Source organism: Mastigoproctus giganteus, chromosome 8 (assembly GCF_048544385.1).
Source record: "Mastigoproctus giganteus isolate SK-2022 chromosome 8, ASM4854438v1, whole genome shotgun sequence".
Lineage (NCBI taxonomy): Eukaryota > Metazoa > Arthropoda > Arachnida > Uropygi > Thelyphonidae > Mastigoproctus > Mastigoproctus giganteus.
In genome coordinates, this window is record NC_143582.1 from 214,379,101 (window position 1) to 214,401,477 (window position 22,377).

Here is a 22,377-nt window from a genome sequence, read left to right on the forward strand (position 1 = left end):
TTTGTACCCTAATAATTTATGATAATATTTTTTCTCTGCCACTAGTCTGACCAGTTCATCTAACATTCATTTAGTTCTAAACTATGTACAATAAATATGTTTGTTGTTACAAAAATTTTATTAGCTTTCGATTGCTTCCATGAATGCTTCCAATTTAGAGTTGCAATTTGTAACATTATCAGTTGATTCCACCAAAGAGTATTTAAAAACTGTAAGATAATTGTGGTCACTGTTACAAAAGCAAAATCCCCTCCCTTTTTTCCTTGACAGTAGCCTTATCTTTAACCCACCACAGAGCGTGTTACCATTTTGAAATGCCATCCCACACGAGGATTGAGCATCTCTAATTTTAAACTCTTATATAAAAGCTATTTTTCAGTTTTTCTTATTTATTTTTTTTACACTGATTACCAAAACTATATAGACTAAATACAAAATATCATTTTCATATTACCCGGATTCTATTTTAAATATATAACTCCAAAGGAAGGCAGATTTTTCAGCCTTTTTATGTGAACTTTAAAAGCAAATAGTGCAAAAGTAAACAAATGTTTCTCATTGAATTTTTTCCTGTTAGAAAAGAATAGTAGTCTTTCAGGGTACCTCATTCATATCTATATATGTTTTTAATAAATTTTTTAAATATACAACTCTCAAAACAATTATGACATGGCAGCACATCAAGTTCCATTATTCATTTGCACAAAAAATGAAAAGGACACTGTTTTCTTAAAATATAAAATTCCAAGTTCACACATTTATACAAAGATTTATACAAGTTGCAAAGCTGTTATTTCACTCTGATCATACTTCCATAAGAGTTGGAGTTGGTACGAAAGACCCTTCATGTTGAGGAGAGGATGTGAAAATGAGGCTAAGTCACATGAATTTTTTTTTTTTAGCTGATGCTGCATAAGCTTGCTTTCTTGCATCATATGTCTCTGCTAATGCTATCCAGCCAACCTTTAAATTTCTCCAAGCAGTCAGCCTTCAACCATCCCCATGATAACTTATTCCAATACAGTAATTAACAATTTAGTGGATAAAAGAAAACCACTCACAATTTTATCAGAAGCTCTTTCCCCATAGTTTCAATTTATTGCCTCTAATGTTGGAGTCATTTATGAGTCAAAATTTTGCCTTCATTCATTTTACTATCCCACTCAGAGTCTTACAGACTTCAATCCAGTGTCCCATAAAGTGTCAGGTTGCCAAGCTTTACAGCCCACACATTGAAGTCTTTTCTCATATGGGAATCTTTTAGCAGATTTCAGCAAGCAGGTTGCCTGTCTTTGGAATCTTTCAAGAGGATTCATGTCTTGTTTTAGATGAGGTCTCCACACTTGGACACGGTATTTCAAGTAAAGCAAAGTACAGTTGCCTTATACAGCAGGTTTATGACCTCCCTATTGCTACAAGCAAATGTTCAATAAATTATCAATAGGATACCATAGGTCTTCCTTGTCGCCTGTCTACAATGACCAGAGAACTTCATATTGGTCTGTATTTGTAACTTCCAAATCCTTTCTTCCTCTACTGTTTTTAATTCAACCCCACCACATGTTATTTTGTGGTTATTATTCCCCAGTGTAAGACCTTGCATTTCATTGCATTAAAATAGCTGCCACCTTCCTGACCATCCTCAAAGTCTATCTAAGTTATTATGAAGGAATGCTGCCTGGTGCTGATCATTAATCACTCTCACAATCTTCATATCATCTACCAATTTTGACATCATGCCCTCTATCCCTTTGTCAATGTCATTATGAAAATTGAAAAAGTGGTCCCAGAACTGATATGCAGTGCCCCACTTCTAACATTAGCCAACCTGAACAGCAACTACTAATTGCAACCACATTAATTAATTAATCATAACCACAACTCCGTGCCTCCTGTCCTGAAGCCACTCTGAGATCCATCTCAGAAACGCATCCATGTTCCAGTTTATACAGTAACTGCTTAAGTTTCTGATTGTTGGTTGAATTTCTCAATTATGCATATCATTTTCATTCATCTTTCATGTTGTCTACTACTCTATAGGAATGCCACACAGAGAGGGATATGTATGTAAGCATTTTACACTACACTACACTGAAATCGGTAAATATATTTGGAAAGCATATACAAAACTAAACCACCCCTTGCTGAGACATTCTTGTCTCCTCTGCAGCTAGCATTTTTCTATGAATGTGAATTTTATAAATTAAGACAAAAAAAAAAAAAAAAACATAAAACAGAAATTATATGAAGAAGTCATATTCCAGGATTCATTTAATCAGGAAGTGCAAGGGAGGATGAATGAAAAAACCCAAAATATATGGTTTCTAATGACATGGATATTGGCTGAAAAAAAAAAATTTTTTTTTATAATTTTGATTGTTTTATTTTGCTTCTTTTTTTTTTAAGTATCTTATTTTACAATATTTTCCCCTTTAAAAGTACTATCTGGAAATGATGCTGCATACATGTCGGGAAACCTCATTTTAGGAAGGATGTAGATCTGCTTGAACGGGTGCAGAGGAAAGCAACCAGAGTTAGTCAAGAACACAAAGGGACACTCTTACCACAGGACCTCGGTTCTGAATCAACATTTAGTGCATTGAGGTCCTGAATGTACTAAATGTTGATGACATCCTTATCTTGCTGAGATAATGCACATAAGGGGAGATATATTTAAAGAGGAAGGATGGTTGCAGGATAGATGTTGGAAATTTGCTTTCAGACACAGGGCAGCTGATTGTTGGAATAAACTTCCATCTGGTGTTGTGGAAGTGGGTAGTTTGAATAAATTTAAAAAGTAATTACACAAATTATTAGAGGGGATAGACAAGTGATGCGGGAAGTGTCTTTTTTATTTTTTTATTTTTGGCTGGTGCTGTACAAGGTTGCTTCCCTGCACAATTTGCCAATACTAATGCTAAAAATGTCTCAGAAAGTATGAGCCTTCCAAATAGTCTTTCTGATTTCAAAGCAGTGTAGTGTAAAACGTATATTCAAAATTCTTGCATATAATGACCCTTCAATATACACTGCTCTACCATTAATATCTGGATGCACCTATATATCTGCAAATAATCTTTATTTACTATAAAACTAATAAAGTGCACTGAAATCTTTAGCCTTTATGATAGTCTAGTCTTCATGGAACACTCTACTGTTTTTTTGTAAATGTCCTCTCATATTTTCTGCCATTTGGCTTTCAAAGTGGCAGCCAGTTCAGTTCTGTTTTCTAGGCAGTCTCTCCTCACACGATCTGATGATCCAATTCATCCTAGAGGTTCTCCATAGGATTGAGGTCAGGACTCTAGGTTGTCCAGTCCAATTTTTCAACATTTGTGTCCTCAAACCAGTCCATCACAATATGAACAGTAAGATGTGGAGCATTATCTTGTTATGGGTCTTCCCCAAAATCCTGCTACAACATAAGTAAAACATTATTGTCCAGGATATCTAGATAAACCTCAGCATTTATGGTTTGTTCAAAACAACCAATGGTACTAGGCCAAACCATGAAAAACAGTGCCGGACCATAATGCTGCCTATGCCAAATTTCATTGCCAGGACAATATAGTCCCACAGGTAGCTTTCTCTGGGCAATTGCCACACCTATGCAAGACTATCAGACTAGCAAACCATGTACCGTGATATGTCACTCCGAAGCACAGCTTTCCAGTGAGCTATAGTCCACGAACGGTGGGCCTTACACCATGCTAGAAGGATCTAGTGTTAGTCAGGGTGATTAGTGATTGTGGATGATGCACCTCCCAAGGTTTTTGCAGTACTCTGATCCAAGCCCAAGGCGGGATTCGAACCCGCGAATTTGGGTTGCCAGGCAGGCACTTTACCCACCCGGCTAGCCCGGTCGGCCATTGTAACTGGTGTGACATGTGTCCTGTATCATAATCATCTTACTGAGGGCCTATGTGTGCTGCAACAATGTCAATCTGCATTCTGAGTAAATAATTCTTTGGGCAGAGCTCTCCTGTCAAGTTCAGCTTCAGAGGTTTTCCAGTCACTCCATGATGGTTTCAGCACTAGTCCACATCCATTTACAGATTACATCACCAATCACTCACCTAGGGGTCTTCAGTGCTGTTAAAATGTCACATACAGACTGACTGCTTATGTAGCCCCCTATTATTATTCTGTGATGGAAATCAGTTAACTATGTCGATCACAGCATCCTGCATTCACAAATGTGCTAGTGTCTCCTTGAAGGCATATGAGCATATTTATAGTTGTGTCTGATACATGGTACTTGGGTAAGAAGTGACCTATGCTATCAACAGAGGGGTGTACAGATATTAATGGTAGTGTATGTATTTCTTGTAAGGAGAGATATAGTAAGCAACAAAGGACACAAAAGCTGGAGGATATTCTACTAGACTTTTATGCCCAAAGGTTTACCAACAAAGTAACTAAATAAGTAAACTAATTTCTGATTAAATTATAAATGGAAAAATGCCTTTTATTTAATGAAAAAATATTTTATACTATGATTTATGGCGATTAAAATTTTCAGTGCTGCTGCTAGGAGCTGAGAGATTTAATTGATTCAGTGCACTGTCAATTGCCAAAATAATCACTAATTTTAGTCCAAATTAACTTTTTTTTTTGTGACAGCTCACTTCAACTCAATTACTGTGTACATAGTAAAAAGACATTCAAGAAAATTAGAATGACAGATGGAAGCATACCCAAAAGCCATTTCTACTGTGTGTTTTGAATGGTAAACACAAAAGTAGCTAATATTATTAAGGATGTGACCTTTAAGAGAAGTATATTTAGTCTTTTTACCATAAAGTGATTACAATTTTTAAAAGCAGCCAATATTTTTTATTTAAGTTTTAATTCCAATACAATATTACATTCCTTATGCATTTGAATGCAATAATAGCTTACTGCTCCCTTTGCTCATATAAAAGCTTTGCTATTATATGAGTAAAAAGAGAGCAATATTCAGTACTGAAAATTTCAAAAACTTTTTTTTATAATTATTGCTATTATTAATAGTGGCATATGATGCAAGAAAGCTTAGAAAGCATCAGCCAAAAAAAAAAAAACCTCCCTCATCATCTGTTCATCATCTCCAATAATTTCTGTAGTTCTTCCTTGAATTTATTCAAATTGCTCACCTCCACAACTGATGGAAGTTTGTTCCAATAATCAAACACCCAATTACTGAAGACAAACCTATCTATCCAGCAACTATCCTTCCTCAATTTGTATTTATGCCATCTCATGTGCATAGTCTGAGCAAGAGGAAGAATGCCATCAGCACTGAGCTTGCTCAATCCATTCAAAACCTTAAACACCTCGATCAGATCACCTCACAGGTGCCTAGTCTCCAAACGCTACAAGTTTTAGAACTGAAGACAAAAGGGTGGTCTTACCAAGATCACTCTTTTGTTCCCTTCACCAGTCGTTGCCTTTCTCTGCACCCATTCCAGAAGACCTACATGCTTCTAAAATGAGATCTCCAGACCTGTATGCAGTGCTCAAGTAGCCTTGTACAATGGGATAATCACCTCCTCATCCCTGATAGTAGAATTGCTGCATATCATTGACAAAACCCCACAAGCTGTCCTGGTAGCCTGCCTGCACTGCTCAGAAAACTTTATATTCATATCTGACTGCACAATTACCCCCCCCCAGGTCTTTTTCATTTTTCACTACCCTGAGTGTAGTACAACACAGCTGGTAAGTAAATCTGGTATTACTGCTACCCACATGCAGTACCTTGTATTTGTCAATGTTAAACTTCAACTGCCATTTTCAGCCCATCTGTCTAATTTTTTTAGATCTTGTTGCAGTAGCTTACCCTGATTACTATCATTAACCATGCTGCCAAACTATGAACCAACAATGAGACCAGCACTGAACCCTTGGGGATGGGGGAATTCCACTAATAACATTAATCCATGAAGAGCAGTATCCATTAATAACCATTTTCTGTCTTCTCCCACCAACCATCCCTTTATCCAAAGCATTTTAAAGTTGACTAACCAAATATAAGTGAGGTGAGGGTGCAGGGAAGAATTTCTTTTTAACAGATAGCCAAATCCCAAAGAAATGGTCTGACATACTATTGAGTATCATTATATGTTACAGATAAGTTTACATGACATTATCAGACACCATCATCTTCACTGGTCACAACAAATTGTTTCTGATGCCATGCCATTTCGTATCCTGCTGATCTACTGATATCACACTCTGTTAGGAAGAGGTGCAATATCATCTTCCAGTAAGCAATTTTGTTGTTATCATTTATGCAGTGTATTAGTGTCTAAGCCATAATTCCCTGTCTAGTAAATACGTCTGACAGCTGTTCCTACAGTTCTTTGATCAGAAATGAACCTTAACACAATTACAAAAAAATTTGACAATGACATAACTCATTTTCATTATACAGTGATGACCAGCAGTATCATCTACTAAAATTTTACAGAATTTAGCCTTTCTTCAAAACTAACAGATGCCATTGATGCTTTCTTGTTGAAGTACGAAGAGAATTGAAGAAAATAAGTAAAAATAAATAAATATATATATATATATACAAATGCATCTCTCTCTCTCTCTCTATACAGGGTGATTCACTACCAGTGTGACAAACTTGCAGGAGGTGTAGGGGACACAAAGACGAATCAGAATCACATAGCATTGCATGGTCCGAAATGCCTTCGTCATGCGGTAGAGGATGTTGAACGGGAGGTCGCGTGAACAGCGATCCCGCTGGAAGTCAGCATTTGCGAACCGGTTCCAGAGGCAGTAGGATGGACGAGTATTCAAACGTTGAATTGGCCAACATGTACCTCGCGTATGGAGCTGCGGACTGTAATGGGCGCGCCGCTCTGCACTTGTACCAGGAACGTTTCCCGCACAGGCATGCTCCTCATCATACAATTTTAATCGTATGATGAGAAGGCTACGTGAAACTGGTTGTTTCACGAGAGGTACCATGAATCGAGAGCGAATGACGAGGACGCCAGACAATGAGGAGAATGTCCTACGTCTTGCAGAAGGCAATCCAAGTACAAGTACTCGAGCGATAGGCCAACGATTGGGTATTTCCCAATCCACTGTATGGAGGATACTGTCAACAAACCAAATGAGTTCATACCATCTGCAACGCGCCCAATCATTGGAGCCTGCGGATTATCCACTCCGGAGTTTGCTACTTGGTTTCTTCAACAGAAACGATTCGCAAATGCTGACTTCCAGCGGGATCGCTGTTCACGTGACCTCCCGTTCAACGTCCTCTACCGCATGAACGAAGCCATTTCGGACCCTGCAATGCTATGTGATTCCGATTCGTCTTTGTGCCCCCTACACCTCCTGCAAGTTTGTCACACTGGTAGTGAATCACCCTGTATATGTATGTATGTATGTATGTATGTATGTATGTATATATATATATATATATATAATATGTGGTTTGTAACATAAATAAAGTGTCTGTGAAAATGGAAATGAAAAATACACAAAGTGCCTGAACGAAGAGAAGTTTAAGGGATATAGAAACTGGAAGCGAAGAAGTGATGAAAAAGTGAAAGAATTTAAAAAACCTAGTACAGAAATAAATTGGGACTGAGGAAGAAAACAATATACAAAAATAATTTTATACAAATAAATAAAAAATAATAAATAACAAAGAAATAAATAGCACTGTATTCAGATATAGGAGGGCAATTTTAGCAAGAAGTCAAATCAAGGGATGGCAAATATGCAAAATCTGAATACAGTAAATGAAAAGATGATACATTGCCAGGAATTTCATCAGGGGACTACTCCTGACCATGTATCAGGCATCGCATTTCCAAACTTGTCTGTAGTATTAGAAAAAGGGTGTGAGCAAATATGCAACCTTTATCTTAATACTAACAGATAAGGTAGTCCCTACGCAGTGTAAAAATTAAGTTAATAATGTAATATTTAAATTTAATACAAATTTAAAAAAGTGTACAGGCATACCTCGGTTAACGTTACCTCTGATAACGAAGCTTCGATATAACGAAGTCCGCAATTTCAAGCCCCATTTAACATAAAAAAAATTCCAGTTTAATCACCTGAAATCTAAACAAACTGACGAAATTACGGAAACCTTTTGGGCTTCTCGTGGTTGGTTCGAGAAATTTAAAAAACGGGCCAGGAGAATTAACAGGAGAAGCCGCAAATAAGTTTTCAGAAAAACTAAAGGAAATAATTGAACGTGAAAATTTTCCACCAAATTTGGTGTTCAGTGTTGACGAAAGCGGTTTGTTCTGGAAACGGCTACCAACAAAAAGTTTCATTTCTATTGAAGAAAAACCAGCTGCTGGGTTCAAAGCAGCTAAAGACCGTTTAATGTTACTCTTTCGATCAAATGCCTCTGGCGATTATAAATTAAAATTGTTATTAGTTTACCATTCAGAAAATCCGAGGGCGTTAAAAGGTAACATAAAAATGAATTTACCTGTAATATGGAAAGCAAATAGAAAAGCGTGGGTTACCAAGGAGTTATTTACTGATTGGTTTGTTAACCACTTTTGTCCTGAAGTAAAACGGTATTGTCAAAAAAACAACTTTGAAGAAAAAGCTCTTTTGTTGTTAGCCAATGCTCCGGGACATCCTACTGATCTTAACACGTTGGACACATGCATTCCTGTCAAAGTTGTGTTTCTTCCAGCAAACACAACTTCTCTGATTCAACCATTGGATCAGGGAGTGATAGCATCATTTAAAGCTTATTATCTGCGTCGAACATTAAGCAATTTAACTGAACTAGAGGATAAAGAGGAAATGACAGTTAAAACTTTTTGGAAAAACTACACCATTAAAAAGGCAATTGAAAACATTGATAGTTCTTGGAAAGAAGTCACTAAGAAATGCTTAAATGGAGTTTGGCGCAAAATATGGCCAGAAGTTGTACTAGAAGAAGAAAATAGCATCCAAGAAATTAGAAATGAAGTTATCCAGATGGCTCAATCAATAGGTTTCGAAAATGTCGATGAAGAGGATGTTAGAAATTTATTGAATGCAGAAGATGGTTTTTCAGTGGAAGATTTAGAAAACCTTGTTAGCAACGAAGACAAAGATAATGAAGACGAAGTTAAAGAAGTTCCTGCCGAAAAAGTGTTAACAAACAAAGATTTAAAAAGCTGCTTAAATGACATTGAAAACGTTTAAATTTTTTTAGTGAAAATGATCCTGATTTAGGAAGAAGTTTTATTGTTAAGCGATCAGTGTTAAATGCAATAACTCCGTATAGGCAATTGTTAAATGAAAGAGAAAAAAAGCATAAGCAATCAACTTTAGACTCATATTTTAAAATGTGATTTCACTTTGTATGTAAGTTGAATGTTTATTTAATAAAACTTTTCTTTGTTCGAAAAAAAAGATTTATTTTCTTTACGTAGGAACGTATCCCTATTCTGGCCATAGTATTTTTACCTCTGAAAACGAAGTTTCGCTTAACGAAGTAATTTCATGGAACGCATCCTATTCGTTATTCGAGGTATGCCTGTAATGTGAAATATAATACAAATGTTTGTACCGTGCGGAAGAGGTAAAAAGTAATTAAATTTTTACATTTTTTAACCACGTTAATTTAATTACTTTTTTTGTACCAAAAATGTTTGTTATTTTCCTTTTTCTGCTTATTTTGCTTCTTAAAAGTTTAATATTACTACTATATATATATAGTTTATTTCTAGGGTATGGCAGTGTAGACCAGCACAGACTATCTTAGTCTTTATAGGGCCTTATGGTCCACAGAGTACTTTTATGCCTATGTTTTAATACACTTTGAGTACCTATATAGTACCAATTATACTCTTACTATAGTAATTAGATTATGGATTGATGTAATGTTCAATCTGCAAATGATGGCATTAATCTGATCTGACATACCTTTTACATCTATTCCAATATTTCATAATAGATTATTTATTTATTTATTTTTATATATATATATATATACACACAGTATATATATTAGCATTAGTAGAGGCACCTGATACAAGAAAACAAGCTTATACAGCATCGGCCAAAAAAAAAAAAAAAAAGGACCCTTCCTATTTCACTGATCCATTCATTTCAAATGTTTGTCTAGTTCTGCCTTGATTTTATTTAAGCTATCAACTTCCACAACAACAGATGGAAGTTTGCTCCAGCAATAAACTACCTGCTGGCTAAAGGCAAACTTCTGCACATTTATTCTATAACTGTCTTTCCTCAGTTTGAATCTATGCCACCTCAGGTTTGTAATCTGAGCAAGGTAAAGAATCTCATCAGCATTGAGCCTACTCAATCCATTCAAGGCCTTATACACCTAATACATATATATACACATAATACATATATATATATATTAACATGCTTCTCAAAGGTAAACATATGTTTAGATCTAGTGATCTACAAACATGTTGTAGATCACTAGATTAAATAACATTCCCAGGTGGCTGAGGTGGAAAGTTTTAAGAAATTTGGAGTAAAAGCTAAATGAGCATGTTCTGGAATTAGGAATAATAACAGTAATTGGGAATTTTTTAATTTTATTATTTTTTTATTTTAGCACAAATATAACAATTTTCCACTTATTTACATAATTTCACCATTCAAATTCTAATACTAATTTTTGGGTAGGTTTGGTTTGGGGTTTTTTTTTTTTTTTTTTTAAGAGCATTAGCAACTAAGGCCATATTGCTCCGGGATATGCGGTGGTCATTCCCTGACCTTTCCGCATCCTCCGTATTTAGTGGTGACAGGCTCAAACCCCGGTCTAATCAAGAAGCGTGTGCTACGCACTGCTGCTCCTTCCCACCTGGCTACAGAGGCACCTCAATTTTTGGGTAAAGAGAACATTCAAAAAATCTCTTTGTGTTTCAAAGAAGAGGCACTATTATTATCTACACTGACTGGCAACTTTATTAGGACCACAAGCTAATATAGTGTTGGGCTATCATTTTCCTGAATACTGCCAATATGATCAGATCACTCTTCAATATGATGTGACATGGCAACGAAGCACTGAAAAGTGACAAGCAAAATTAGACCACTTGTTTAACAAACCTGTTCTCGATTCCTGAAGTGATATGGGCAGATGATTTCCAGTTCATCCCACAGATGCAAAATTGGAATGAGCTCCATTGAGTTCAAGTGACTGTGCTCGCCAGCACAATCCCTGGAACTCAATCTTAAAGCCTTCCTCATTTTCCTCAAACCACTCACACACACGCTTTATGCAGTGGATGGTTGTACTGTCATTTTGAATGTATCTCTGTCTATAAGATGGGGAAGGGCATATACCAATTCCAGGTGTACCTTCAACAATGTTCATTCTGCTTTGTCATTCATAGTGGCATCTAGTATGATCAGGGGACAAAGGGTGTGCCACAAAAACACGACTAACACCATTACATCTCCTCCAATAACCTGTACTGCCAGTACACAAAAAATGGTTCCAATACCTTATGCGATTGTCTACATATGTGCACTCTTCTATCAATGCTTAAAAGTGAAAATCAGGCCTCATCAGATCACAATTTGCCTCCAGTCCTATTAGCATCCATCCTTTGCACCAACCCAAACAACCCAGCCATATTTTCCAGTTGGTGCCCAAAAGTTACATGCAACTGTGAAGGTTCTTATTCCAGAGTGTATTCTTTGTAGGCTTCTTCACGTGGTGCAGGTACTATTGTCTTGAGGAAAGACGAATTCGGTATAATCCAGAAAAGTTTTAATAATAAATGACATGAAGCTTTCAGGGTTAAATGGGCCTCTTCATCAGCAAATTCTAACGGGATAAAGACGTTAGAGACAAAATTTAACAGATGAAGAGTTGTGTATCTGTTAAATTTTGTTGTTTTCATACTAATATCTTGTAATATGGAAACACTACAAGACATTAGTACCTACACAATGTGAAGAACAAATTACAAATGACACAACAGTTAACCACATGTTAGTTCTTCTGTCATTTGGCAACAATTACACTTAATAATTATATAATCCACTCCAGGCATCAAGAACTTTACACTTTCAGCCACAGCTGCACCACTCCAGTAATATTTTTCTGGGCATTTTTCCATTCATTAAAGACTCAAATGATAACAGTCTTTGGACACTCGAGAAGTGAACCATCCCCCTCTGCTATAGCACCTGTCAAACATGTACCAACAAAATACTTCTTTGGAAGCCTACAAGGCTTTGTGCATTCACTGCTCCAGGTAAACTGATTCGCACATTAGTTGGTTGATATGGCTTTATAGTCTTTCACACTCCGTGCAACCTCCCTAATTTACATATTTTTGCATACATTGTTTCACAGAGTCCAAATTTTCATGGTCCTAATAAAGTGGCCAGGCAGCATAATACTGTAAATGTACAAATGTAAAATACATAATGTATAAATGTACGTTTATACATTTACAGGCTGTAAAATGTCTGTAAAAACATTGCATCGGTGAATAAATGATTATCATAACCCATAGGATCTATTTTTATATGATTGTCAAAAACAATAGGAATTATTTTTAATTGATTGTCATAAACCATAGAACTAATTTTAAATGCAGTTTTTTCTATTATGTTAACCATGTGTTAACAAAATAGGAAGAACTGTTTCACAATATGAAAATGTTAGTTTGCTTTCAGCTTAGGAACAAAAGGAATGATTTTCAACCAGTCAAACTAAGTTTGAACAGGTTAAAAATTTTTTGTATTTTGGATCTGATAAGGCTCAAAATACATTCAAAAATTTAGAAAATTGCTTTCCAATATTCTGACTAATGACCTCTATAATATCAAAAGCAATTCTGAAATACCTTTCCCACTCGGAAGCTGTGGTAAAGTCTGTGATCTCAAAAACTTCTTGTTCCTGGGGGGAAAAAAAACATAAAAAACCCCTAAGAATCTCTAATTTAATTTTATTTAGGAATCAAAAGAATATTACTTTCTATCAGTTCCACAGAAAACTTCAACAATTATCTGTTTATTTATTACTTAAATTTTAATTAATCTTGATAAAAGAAATAGAACTTGTATTAAATGTTTACCCACAGAAAATCCTATATCAATGGTTAGCACCTCATGATCCCCAATACAACAGGTGTCTCATCATAACTAGTTGGCTGATCAAATAGTAAAACTCAACAAAAATAAATAAAATAATTAAAATTTTGAATAATACTTTTAAAAAATTAAGATATTATTAAATATGATTAAGATTAAATTAAGATATTTTCAAATAAAGAATTAAAATTAAGATTAAATTAAGATTTTTCAAATAAAGAATTAAAATTAAGATAAAAAAATTATCATGAAACCTAGATATTATAGTCTTTCACTATAGATGTGTTTAGTTATTTCATTTTTTATAATTTTTTTTCTACAGTTAGTTGATGTAGTCAATAATCCAACATGTTCAACAATGTCCACATACAATGCCCAAGGATCACAGCCAGCCTTAATAAATATCAATGAATTAACCCATATCAGGGACACACCAATGTTTATCTATTCCTCACATGGACATTTCATTAATAGGGTAAAAAGTTAAACCTCATTTATAACCTCAAAAATAATTAAGTAAGAAACCGTAAGAAATAATTCAAAATTGCTCACTTTTTGATGCCACCTTTTATTTTCAGTCTATTATGAACACAACTGAAAAAATACTTCTTTTTTATATTAAAAACATATTTTTTACTATTTTTTAAAAATAAAATGCCTCTGCAGCACTTTACACATGTTTTTCATCTTCTCTTATTTGAGAGTTTTAAATATCTTCCTTATTATCTTTGACTGCTGATAGCAAGTAAAATGACAATTAAAAAAGTCACACACTTCAACAATTGGAAACCAGTCAGACTCTTCCAAGACATGAAGCTAAAGAGAATCATACTTCAATAATTGGATGTGAGAGATGCCACTACTTCTTTTAAATTTCTGGTTTCTGGCACCTGCATACAATTATCAAGAATAGGCTTAGCTTGATCCTAAATTTTTCCAGTTTAAATGATAACTAACAGTGATTCTGAAATTTCCAATGGCAAAATCAAAGAAAACTTATGTTAAAACTGTGTACTTCAGCTGCATGGACAAAGCAGACAAAGTGTGTGGCATCTCAGAGACTGGATATGCCCAGATTGAGGCTAACTCAATGGCATTCATGCCAGTGGTTGTTACAAACACAATCACGTGTAAACCTGTAATTTGTTTCTGGAAAAAGTTGTTTGTTTTTTAAATTTTGCCTGTAGTGTACAGTACTACTATTTCTTCTTTTTTTTAATTAATGGATTGTAGTAATTACTACATGTAATATTTTTATTTTTTATAAAAAATGTAAATACTTACACCATCAGCATGTGCAAAAAGGCCTGTTCTTCCTCTAATCACACAGTCATTTAGACCCCACATTTGAAAAACCAACAAAAAATAATTCAAAATTGTTCACTTTTCTGATGCCACCTTTATTTTCAATCTTTTCTGAATATAATTGTGAAAATTCCATTTTTTATATTAAAAGCATATATTTTTAATTAATTTTTGAAATTAAAATTCCCATAGCATTCACTAGCATTAGCATTAGTAGAGGCATATGACGCAAGAAAGCAACTTTATACAGCATCATTAAAAAAAAAAAAAAACCCTTCTCATTTCACCCAACAATTTTCTCCAAATGCTTGTCTAGTTCTGCATCGAATTTATTTAAGCTGCCAACTTTCACAATGACAGATGGAAGTTTGTCCCAGAAACTGACCACCCGCTGGCCCTATAGACCTGTTGGTGAATTAAATGCAAATTTAAAGACCACAAGCTTCAAAAAACACCTGCAATTGGATGTCAGCTTGTCAGTAACAGGAGTGATCACTGCATGAAATGTGAAGTGCATATGTTAAGAGTTTGACTCCAGGCAATGCTTCAATGTCATGAAACTAAAGAGCATTACTGATTGGAGGACCATGTGCAGCAGTAATGCCAACTAAATTACTATCAATAACTGTAAGTGAAAGATGATAATCAACACGTGCAAATAATTAGGTTTAAGTTAATTCATGAATTTTTTCCTAAATGTGTGATAATTAACAGAAATTTCTATAATTTTCAGTGGAGAAATTTCTGTTCTGTGGATGGAGTAGGTGAACAGCACAAATTGAGGAAATACTGGCTGGAGTCAAACTGACACAAAAATGAGCTGCATATCATAATTCTTCTCTTTCTTGGTGATTCCCTTCTACTTTTGACTTTGACACACACACACTCTCTCTCTCTCTCTCTCTCTCTCTCTCTCTCTCTCTCTCTCTCTCTCTCTCTCTCTCTCTCTCTCTCTCTCTCTCTCTCTCTCTCTCTCTCTCTCGGTGAATTAGGGTTGAATTTCTCTCTCTCTCGGTGAATTAGGGTTGAATTTGAAAGTGTCTGCAATTCTGCCCAGACACGATAGGAGGGAGTATATGATGAGAGCCTTGTCGATCAATTTGGCCCTGGAAAGATTCTGCAAGGCTCAAGGGGTAGAATTTTTTTCAGCCTGGTCTGTACTTGTTAACAGGAGAGACTGTTTCTACACGGATGGGATACACTTAAATAAAGGGTGCAAGAATATTTGCTGATGCTATCGAGGCAGTGTTAGGTGGGTCGGAAAACTGCTAGCTTGGGGGGGGATACAAGGACTAATAGATTAACAGTAGCCACTGGCAGAGGTGAAAGTGATTCTTGCACTTCTATTGGAATGAGCAGAAGCCTGGAAAATAAGATGCAGGATATTTCAGAGACTGCTGGGAGTCATTGTGGTACAAGTAAACACATGGGTTGTGTTAGGGTAGCTAAGAAAAAGAACAGGTGCATGTATACTTGTGTGTACACCAATGCTAGGAGTTTGGTAAATAAATTTGTGAATTTGAGGTATTGCTCAAAGCATCAAAAGCGGATATAGTTGGGATATCAGAGACATAGTGTCACACAGATATAAGGAATGCAGAACTGGAATTTGAGGAGTACAATATCTACAAAAAGGACAGACACGATAGGAAGGGAGAAGGGGTTATGCTATTAGTTAAGAAACACATAAAATCGAAGGAAATGAAGCCAGTCGACATCACTGGACAGTGCAGTGTCGAGTCAGTTTGGTGTGACATAGGCATTGGGAAATCAAAATTGAGAGTAGGAGTGTGCTAGAGGCCTAATGACTCTGATGAGTATAATAAGAAACTGTACAGGGAAATAGAGTGGGCCAGTAAATCAGAGAATCTTATAATGGGGGATTTTAATTTCCCAGATATTGACTGGAATTTGTGGGTTGGTCACTCACACACTAGCAAGGCTTTTGTGGATTTATTGGATGATTGTTTTCTACATCAGCATGTTTGGGAGGCAACTAGAGGGAGTAATACTCTTGATTTGATTATCAGTAGTGATTCTTCATGCATTAAGAATCTGCAGATAAAGGAACCACTAGGTGGCAGTGATCACAGTGTGCTGAAGTGGGATTTACTCAAAGAGGTAACTACCATCAGGGGTAAAGGGAAGGGTTATTGCTTTCGTAAAGACAACTACGATGGTCTCAGACAGTATTTAAATTCTATACAGTGGGACCAACTGCTGATGTTACCAACAGCAAATTCAAAATGGGAAGCATTCAAAGAACTTATCTTGGAAGCTACTAGGCTTTACATACCAACTAAGAAATATTGCTCATGGTTTAGGCCTAAATGGATGTCAGATGAACTAATGAGACATGGCAGAGAAGAAAAATGCATGGGATACATATAAATCAACACGTGACACAGAAGCCTATGATAGATATAAGTTGATCTGTAACCAAGTTACAAAGGAGGTTAGGCAGGCGAAGGCAGGTTACGAGAAATCTTTGGCAAGGGATGCAAAGAAAAACAGCAAAGAGTTCTTTACTTATGTAAACTCTAGAAGGAAGAGGATGAATCAGATTGGTCCACTTGATATCGATGGTTCAACTGTTGATAATCCTGCTCAGGTAGCTAAAAAACTAAATGAATACAGTATACCCCCGCTATTCGCGGTATCTGTATTCGTGGTTTCGCGGTCGCTGATTTAATATAAAATGAAACCTAAAAAAATGTGAATTTTAAAGTGCCATGAACATTTTCCGCCATAAAAAAACATGGGCGTGGCTAAAATTATCTTTCCCAGTCAAAACAGCGCTTAATTAGTGGGGGGGGGGGAAGCGTGACAAAATCGTGAGCGTGGATGTTTCTCGCTAATCCTTGTTCAGTATGTGTTATGCGCTTGTCATGGAAGGTTTTGTTGTTTGCTTTTAATTTATATGCTTATAAATTGAATAAATTTATCAATTTATAAATTGATATGCTTACAAAAGTGATAAATCTACCATTGTGCAGTGTAAAACAGACTTTTTCGAGTGTTTTAACGGAAGAAAGTGATTTTTTGTGGACAAGTTTTTTCTATACCGTATAAAAATATGGCTACGAATAACAAGGGAAATTGTGGACAAGTTTTTTCTAACCCGTACAAAAATATGGCTATGAATAACAAGGGAAATGTGAAAAGATCAAAGAAGGTGATGACATTAGTGAATAAAATTGAGTTATTAGACTAAATTTCTAATGGTATAAGTGTCTCCTCAGTGGCAAAACATTATAAAATCACTGAGTCAACGGTATGATCAATCCAAAAATCGGAAGAAAATATCCGCCGCAGTGTCCGTGAAAATGCGCAAATTGCTTCAAAAATTTTCTCTGTAACACGTGATGTTAAATTAGAAAAAATGGAAAAAGCTTTAAATCTGTGGACAGAAGACCGAACTCAAAATAAAATTCCGTTAAGTGCACTCATCATTCGTGAAAAGACACTAGCGAAACTGGTGATAGCACTGGCGGGATAAGTTTTTTTTTTGCTAGAAAAGGTGCTGGTTTGAAAGATTTGTTTGAAATCTTCTAATAAATATTACATTTAATATTAAATTGTTTCTTATTTTCATTTCGATGCCATTTGCTTGCATTTCACTATGTACTGTCTATGTACATAGTCATATTATGAAGGTACATATAATACATACAAGGCGCCTCCCTAGCCAGGTGGGAAGGAGCAGCAGTGTGTAGCACATGCTTCTTGATTAGACCGGGGTTCGAGCACGTCACCACCAAATACGGAGGATGCGGAAAGGTCAGGGAATGACCACCGCATATCCCGGAGCAATATGGCCTTAGTTGCTAATGCTCCTAAAAAAAAAAAACCAAATAACAATAACAAATAATACATACATAGACAAAATTTTAGATTAGTTTTTCTTATATATTTCATACTTTGGAATCGAACCACTTTATTTCTATGGGAGCCATAACTCAGTATTCGCGTTTTTGTTATTCGCGGCATTTCTCTGGAACGTAACCCCCGCGAATAGCGGGAGTTTACTGTATTTTGCATCAACATTTACACATGAGGAGTTATTCAGTGAGGGGAATGCCACAGGTGTATTCAACTCTGGCAGTAAGCTAGATAATCTTGTAATAACTGAGTAAAGTGGAGGAGAAATTGTTGAAGATAAACACAAGAAAGGCACCTGGGGTTTATCCAGTTATATTAAAGGAGGCAGCAAAGGAAGTAAGCAAACCCTTAGCCATAATTATGAGAGCTTCCTTGGACTCAAGGGAGGTACCCATAGATTGGAGATGTGCAAATGTGACCCCAATTCACAAAGGAGGATCAAAGGCTGACACAAGTTTAACTTCTGTTCCAGGAAATTAATGGAGGCACTGGTTAAAGAAGCACTGCAGGACCAACTAGACAAGACTTCAATTATACTCGGTTTGTTTGTTATTTGGTTTTTTGGAGCATTAGCAACTAAGGCCATATTGTTCCGGGATATGCGGTGGTCATTCCCTGACCTTTCTGCATCCTCCGTATTTGGTGGTGATGGGCTCGAACCCCGGTCTAATCAAGAAGCATGTGCTACGCTCTGCTGCTCCTTCCCACCTGGCTATGGAGGCGCCATTATAGCTCGGACACAGCATGGTTTTGTTAAGGGGAAGTCTTGCCTGACCGATTTGATTGGATACTTTGATTGGATACTATGATGATACTTTGATTGGATACTACAAAAGAACTGGATGCAGGGAATACCTTTGATATTATATACTTGGATCTTAGAAAGGCTTTTGATATTGTTGAACATGGAAGACTGCTGCACAAATTGGAGCAGTGTGGCATTGGAGGCAAATTGCTGCTATGGATAAAGGGGTGGTTGAGGGGGAGAAGACAGAGTGGTAATCAATGGACACTGCTCATGGAGGACTAATGTTATTAGTGGAGTCCCTCAGGGTTCAGTGTTGGGTCCATTATTGTTTTCTGTATTTATAAATAATATTGATGATGGTATATCAAGCTTAATGTCCAAGTTTGCAGACAATACGAAGGTTGGCAGGGTTGTTAAGGACACTACTGATGCTATGCTGCTGCAACAGGATCTGGAAAGGTTGGGCAGATGGGCTGAGAGGTGGCAAATGAAGTTTAACATTGACAAATGTAAAGTACTAAATATGGGAAACAGCAACCCCAGAGCAATGTATCAACTCTGTGGTACTACACTGACAGTGGTAGAGAATGAAAAGGACCTGGGGGTAATTGTGCAGGCAGATATGAAGTTCTCTGAGCAGTGCAGATGGGCTGCAAGAGTAGCTCATGGCGTCTTGTCAATGATATACAAGAATTTCTCTAGCAGGGATAAGGAGGTGATTATTCCCTTTTATAAGGCAACAGCCAGGCCACACCTTGAGTACTGTATACAGGTCTGGAGGCCTCATTTTAAGAAGGATGTAGAGCTGCTGGAACGAGTACAGAGAAGAGCAACAAGATTAGTGAATGGAACAAAGGGTTGCTCTTATGAAGAAAGGCTTAAGTTTTGCAAATTACAGTGTCTGGAGACTAGGCACCAGCAAGGTGATCTGATAGAGGTGTATAAAGCCTTTAATGGTTTGAGCATGCTCAATGCTGATGGGATTCTGCATCTTGCACAGAACAATCACCTGAGAGGGCATAAATTCAAATTGAGGAAAGACGGATGTAAGATAGATGTGCGGAAATTTGCCTTTAGCCAGTGGGTAGTGGGTTGGTGGAACAGACTTCCATCCCTTGTTGTGGAAGTTGATAGCCTAAATAAATTTAAGGTTCAACTGGACAGGTATTTTAAACGAACGGAGGGGTGAAGTGGAAGTGGTTTTTTTTTTTTTTTTTTTGGCTGATGCTGCATAAGCTTGCTTTCTTGCATCATATGCCTCTACTAATGCTAATGCTAACTCGGGAATTTTTTTTGGCTGGTACAGCATAAGCCTCAGGCTCCTTTGCACCATATAGCTAATAATAATCAATCATAATCAAAATACCTGACTCAGGATTAAAAAATTCTGTTTCTTACTTGCATGTTATTTTTTTTTAAAATTAATTCTTCTGAAAATGAAAAAAGAAAGTTATAATCATAAAAAATTTCAAACATTGAATTAATAGATACTTCCATTTTCCAGTTCAGAGTAAAAATTTTCAAACATATTTGTGCATGTATTAATGTGGTTTGTCAAAAAAAAAATTAAACATTAAGGAATAAACCAATAAATAATAATAACAATTAAAGCAAGAAACCATTTTACATCAATAATAATAATAATTGAAACAAAAAAATATATTTTGTAAAATTAAACATAAAACAAAGAGGAACTACTTTCTATAGACACCACCATACATCAACCAATGTACCAATTTTGAACGACATGTGAGCAATGTGTTATTTATGAGATGCTGAAAGCAAAACTAGCAATATTGAAACTAGAAAAAAAACAGTAAACATATGCAAGGAATATGACGGGTTCTCTGCATTTTGCAATCCAAGTAGACAGTATTTTTTCACTTTCTAAACATTCAAATAAAAGTTTGAATATATTTTGGAAGGTAGAAAAAGTTAATGATTAATGCAAAGCAAATATTTCCAAAGATCCAAGTCAGGTGTTGCATATCAGCCACTGGATTAAGTTTATTTTCCTTGTGAGTGTTGAGCAAGAAAGAGTAGAGTCTAACCAATCCATTTAAAGCCTTAAAAACTTTGTTCAGGTCTCCTTACAGATTCCTGGTTTCCAAGAGCTGCAATCTGCAGAAATGAAATTTTTCATGGTAAGAGTGCTCTTCTGTGTTCTTAATTAATCTTCTTTGCATTCCATTTCAACAGATCCACATCCTCCTTAAAATGTAGCTCCCAGATCTGTATACAGTACTTGAGATGAGGCATAATCACCTTGTCATTCCTGTCTACAATTGACAGAGCCCCATAATCTATCTTAGCAGCCTGTCTGCACTGTCCAGAAAACTTTGTTGGACTGTCAATCGCTCCAGGTCTCTTTAAATTTTCACCACCTTGAGGGTGGTACCAACCAACACATCTACAATAGCTTGTCTTCAGTGTATACAGCTCATGGAGTTCCACCAGTGATATACAAGAACTTTATCAACTGGAACAAAAGGTGGGTTTGGAAACCTCATTTTAGGAAGAATATAGAGCCATTGGAACTGTTGGATATAGAACCATCTTTCATGTGGAGTGTCAAAAGTTTTACTGAATGGAAAAGCATTATTTTAAAAAAGTAGCAAAGAATTCTTTGCTTATGTTAAAGCTAGAAAGAAAAGGAAGAGGTAAGCAAACCTTCGGACATAATTATGAGAGCATCCTTGATTCAGAGGAGGTCCTCATATATTAGAGTGCAAATGTCTCCCCTATTTACTCTTCTTGACAGGAATGTAGTTATACAGCAATCACAGCATGGATTTATTAAGGAGAGATCATGTCTGACCAAATTAATTAACTACTGTGAAGCAGTAACAAAGGAACTGGATACTTTTAAAAAATAATTTTGTTACCCTTTAGTTAGCATTCAGTAAAGAGAGACATTTGCAGTTTTCCAATCTATAGGGAACTCCTCTCAACTCAAGGATCCTCTCATAATTTTGGCCAAAGGTGTGTTTTTGGCAAAATTATGAGATTTGGCCTCAAATGTGAATGTAGATGCTTGTTTGTTATTGTTATTTGGTTTTTAGGAGCATTAGCAACTAAGGCCATATTGCTCCAGGGATATGTGGCGGTCATTCCCTGACCTTTCCGCATCCTTCGTATTTGGTGGTCACGGGCTGAACCCCGGTCTAATCAAGAACCGTGTGCTAAGCACTCCTGCTCCTGCTCACCTGGCTATGGAGGTGCCCGAATGTAGATGCAAAACATTTGTTCAGTTTGTCAGCAACCTGAACAGGTTTTATTAATAGTTATGCCATTCATATCTAGTGTACAAATGTGATTCATCCCTTTCATTCTAATGTTAACATAACCAAAGATAAATATGCATTTAGTCAAAGTTTGATAAAGAGATG

General features: G+C 36.2%; 1 protein-coding gene across 1 annotated transcript in view; it reads right to left on the reverse strand.

Moving 5' to 3' along the window:
• The window catches only part of Rab3GAP1 (RAB3 GTPase activating protein subunit 1), a 342,380-nt gene that overhangs the window by 317,561 nt on the left and 2,442 nt on the right, over positions 1 to 22,377 (reverse strand). Inside the window, exon 2 of the mRNA XM_090380465.1 lies at positions 12,807 to 12,859. Coding sequence (XP_090236591.1) covers positions 12,807 to 12,859 — 53 coding nt within the window. The remainder of the gene's footprint in view (positions 1 to 12,806; positions 12,860 to 22,377) is intronic.